Consider the following 3,868-nt stretch of genomic DNA (forward strand, 5'->3'; position numbering starts at 1 on the left):
ATGGCTCGTGAAGATATGGAGAAAACTACATTTGTGACAATGTGGAAGATGTTTTGCTATAAAGTTACGCCTTTTGGGCTAAAGAATGCTAGTGCCACGTATCAAAGAGTGATGATCACTCTTTTTCATGATATGATGCATAAGAAGATAAAGATATATGTTGATGACATGATAGCTAAGTCTCAAGAAGGGGAAGATTATGTTGTTAATTTCAGAAAGCTTTTTGAAAGAGTACGAAGATACTAGCTCAAGCTAAATCCAGCCAAATGCACCTTTTGTGTTAAATCTAAAAAATTATTAGGGTTTACAGTCAGTGAAAGAGGTATAGAAGTAGACCCTGATAAAATTTAAGCCATTCAAGAATTATCAGCACCACGCACGCAAAGGGAAGTGAGAGGCTTTTTGGGGCGATGAATTATATTTCTCGCTTCATATCTCAACTTATCTCAAAATGTGATCCAATTTTCAAGTTGCTTCATAAAAATAATCTTGGTGAATAGGATGAAGAATGCCAAAATGCATTTAAAAAAATTAAAGGGTATTTGATAAGCCCACCGGTGTTGGTTCCACCAGTTGCAGAAAGACCGTTGATTTTATATCTAACGATTTAAGAAAAATTGATGGGATGTGTATTGAGGCAAAGAGATGGAACTGGCAAGAAAGAGCATGCTATATACTATTTGAGTAAAAAGTTTATAGAGTACAAGACCAAGTACCCTCAAATAGAAAAAATATGTTGTGCCCTGGCTTGGACTACTCGTAGACTCAGACAATACATGTTCTACCATATGATGTGGCTAATATCAAAATTAGATCATCTCAAGTATATTTTTGAAAAACCATCTTTATCAGGCAGGCTAACGAATTGGTAGGTCATGCTCTCAGAATATGATATTGTGTACGTGACATGAAAATCCGTAAAAATGAGTGCAATTGTTGATTTTCTGACTGATCGAACTATAGAAGATTATGAACGTATGAAGTTTGACTTTTCAAATGAAGATTTGATGGCAATCTTACAGGATGAAGATAAAAAGCCTGTAAGAGAAGTATGAAAAATATTTTTCGATGGGGCATCCAATATAATGGGGCATGGCATTAGCGCAGTGCTAATATCCCCAAAAGAAAATTATTACCCATGTACCGCAAGGTTAGATTTCAATTGCACAAATAATGTCGCTAAATATGAGGCATGTGTCAAGGGGTTACAGATGGCCATTGAAAAGAAAATTGAAACACTAGAAGTATATGAGGATTCTGCCTTGGTAATTTATCAACTAAAAGGTGAATGGGAGACCAGGGACTCGAAACTAGTGTTATACCAAAAGCACATAGCTGGCTTGAGGAAACATTTTCAAAAGATTCAATTTCAGCATGTTCCTCGAGAAGAAAATCAGATTGCTGATGCCTTGGCCACTTTGGCAGCGATGTTTAAGTTAAATAATGATGTGAGAATCCAACCCATTAGAGTACAAATGAAAGTTTCACCAGCTCACTGTTCAAATGTGGAAGAAGAGATGGATTGATAACCATGGTACTATGACATTGTACAGTATATCAAGTGTCAAAACTACCCAGAGCAGGCTTCAAAAAATGATAAGAGGATCATTCGAAGATTAGTAACAGGTTTTGTGCTTGATGGAGAAATCTTGTATAAAAAGAGTCGAGATTAGATTTTGCTAAAGTGCGTCGATGCTGTGAAAGTAAGAATGATACTTAAAGAAGTACACAAAAGAATTTATGGAACACATGCTAATGGGCATATGATGGCCAAATAGATCATGAGAGCTGGTTACTACTAATCTACAATGAAAAATGATTACATCAGTTATGCCAAAAAATATCACAAATGCCAAATTTATGCAAATAAAACTCATTCTTCTCCAATCTCGCTGCAGTCTTGGCACCACCATGACCTTTCTCCATGTGAAAAATGGATGTGATCGGACCTATAACCCCTAAAGCTTCAAATGGGCATCGATTTATCTTTGTGGTAATCGATTATTTTACAAAATGGGTAGAAGCAGCTTCGTATGTTAGTATTATGCGATCAGTGATGTGTAGATTTATAAAAAGAGAGATAATATATCGATATAGTCTCTCAAAAAAGATTATCTCAGATAATGCTACCAATTTAAACAATAAAATGATGAAAGAATTATGTGCACAGTTCAAGATCAAGCATCATCATTCAGCACCATATCGTCCAAAAATGAATGGTGCAGTGGAAGCTACGAATAAGAACAGCAAGAGAATATTGGGGAAAATGATTGACACATATAAGGATTGACATGAAAAGTTACCTTTTGCTTTGCTTACCTATAGAACATCAATCCGAACCTCCACAGGGGCCACCCTGTTTTCACTAGTGTATGGGATGGAAGTTGTACTGTCAATTGAAGTGGAAATTCTTTCTCTAAGAGTGTTGATGGAGATAAAATTGGATGAGGTAGAATGGGTTTAAGATCGTTTCAAGCAGCTGAATCTTATTGAAGAGAAAAAGCTCTCAGCACTCAGTTATGGACAAATGTATCAAAAAAGAATCATCCGAGCACATGACAAAAGGATACGACCCCGATGCTTTCGTGAGGGCGAATTGATTTTGAAAAGGATTTTGCCATATCAGCATGACAATAGAGGAAAATGGACACCTAACTGGAAAAGTCCATATGTCGTAAACAAGGTTTTTTCTTGTGGGGCTCTGATCCTTACAGAAATGGACGGAGATGAATTGTCAAGTCCTGTAAATTCAAACATTGTCAAGAAATATTTTTCTTTAAAAAAAAAAGCAAAAAAAAACAACAAAAAAAAATAAAAAATGAAAAAAGAAGTGATTCAGATTGAAAACTCGAAAAGGGCGGTTTAAGTCAAAAGAGGGGTCATTTAAGCTAAAAACCTATAAAGACGGCTTGAATGAAGATGGAACTCGGAGAAAGTTTTTTTCCAGAGAACAAATGAGTGGCACCGAATAGACGAATTGTCACCAAAATTAAAAGATATGACTTTTAGGGGGCAAGTTCTCATTAGTCACAGATGTGGGGCAAAAATTGGTCATATGAAATCATAGGTGACAAGATCACAAATGTAACGAGTTTTTGGGAAAAGACCTGGTCCAAGTAGGTCGAAGTCATCCAAATGTTCATTTTTTAAAGTGATATTCGATTTTTGAAATACTTTTGGATCAACTGTTCTTTATGTCTCAAAAAAATTATCTTTCTAAACTCAAAATATCCTATTACTGATCGTATTGCACACCCAACTTTTAACATGAAATCATTCCATTTGTCATTGAAAATTAAGATATTGATTGATAAAGTTCATAATAGACCAATGCATTGCTCGAAAAGAGAATGCAATATGAGGATGAAAAAAATAGTAACACGAAGGTAGAAAGAATGAAAGGAAATCGATTGATTACTGAGGACAAAGAGGAAAAAAGGGATAAAAAAAAGAGATTTTAGAGAGATTAAAAGTCGGATGGGTCCGTCATGAGACAGAGATTTCTGGTCAAAAATTGAAAGAGTCAAAAGGACGAGATTACTAGAAGCGGCTTTTAAATTTGAAAGAATTGAATCAAAAGTTGAATTAACTTGGATGAAATGCATGATATAATTCGTTGACGACATCTTTGTCTTTTCATTCATCATAATCATTGCACGCATTACATGCCTCTCGATAAGTTGCATAGAAGGTTTCTTTATGAGATATCAAGAAGAATCAACATTTTTTTCTCGAAACAAAGATGATGGCCTTGAAGATGGTATGTTAGCATAATTTTTAAAATCGAAACTATTGGTCTATGAAGTACCCAATCTTCTATTTCTCAACTCACAGCTCAGTCTTATATAGTTCCCTGACTTACGGTTCA

The 3,868-nt window shown here is 35.2% G+C and overlaps 1 protein-coding gene across 1 annotated transcript; it reads left to right on the forward strand.

Moving 5' to 3' along the window:
* The first annotated feature begins 923 nt into the window (after positions 1–923).
* Positions 924–1,526, forward strand: LOC111277618 (uncharacterized). Its single transcript, XM_022864024.2, has 2 exons — positions 924–1,049; positions 1,203–1,526. Exons 1-2 carry the CDS (start codon positions 924–926, stop codon positions 1,524–1,526), a joined length of 450 nt encoding a protein of 149 aa, XP_022719759.2.
* Positions 1,527–3,868: the final 2,342 nt, after the last annotated feature.

The sequence above is a fragment of the Durio zibethinus genome, chromosome 7 (genome assembly GCF_047325235.1).
Source record: "Durio zibethinus cultivar Kanyao isolate XHJ-2024 chromosome 7, ASM4732523v1, whole genome shotgun sequence".
Taxonomy (NCBI): domain Eukaryota; kingdom Viridiplantae; phylum Streptophyta; class Magnoliopsida; order Malvales; family Malvaceae; genus Durio; species Durio zibethinus.

Excerpts from the sequence above, each read along its gene's own strand:
- LOC111277618 (XM_022864024.2), top strand. The coding sequence starts at position 924 with ATGAGTGCAATTGTTGATTTTCTGACTGATCGAACTATAGAAGATTAT. Across the intron at positions 1,050-1,202 it reads ATAAAAAGCCTGTAAGAGAA|GGGTTACAGATGGCCATTGA; the intron begins GTATGAAAAATA and ends GCATGTGTCAAG.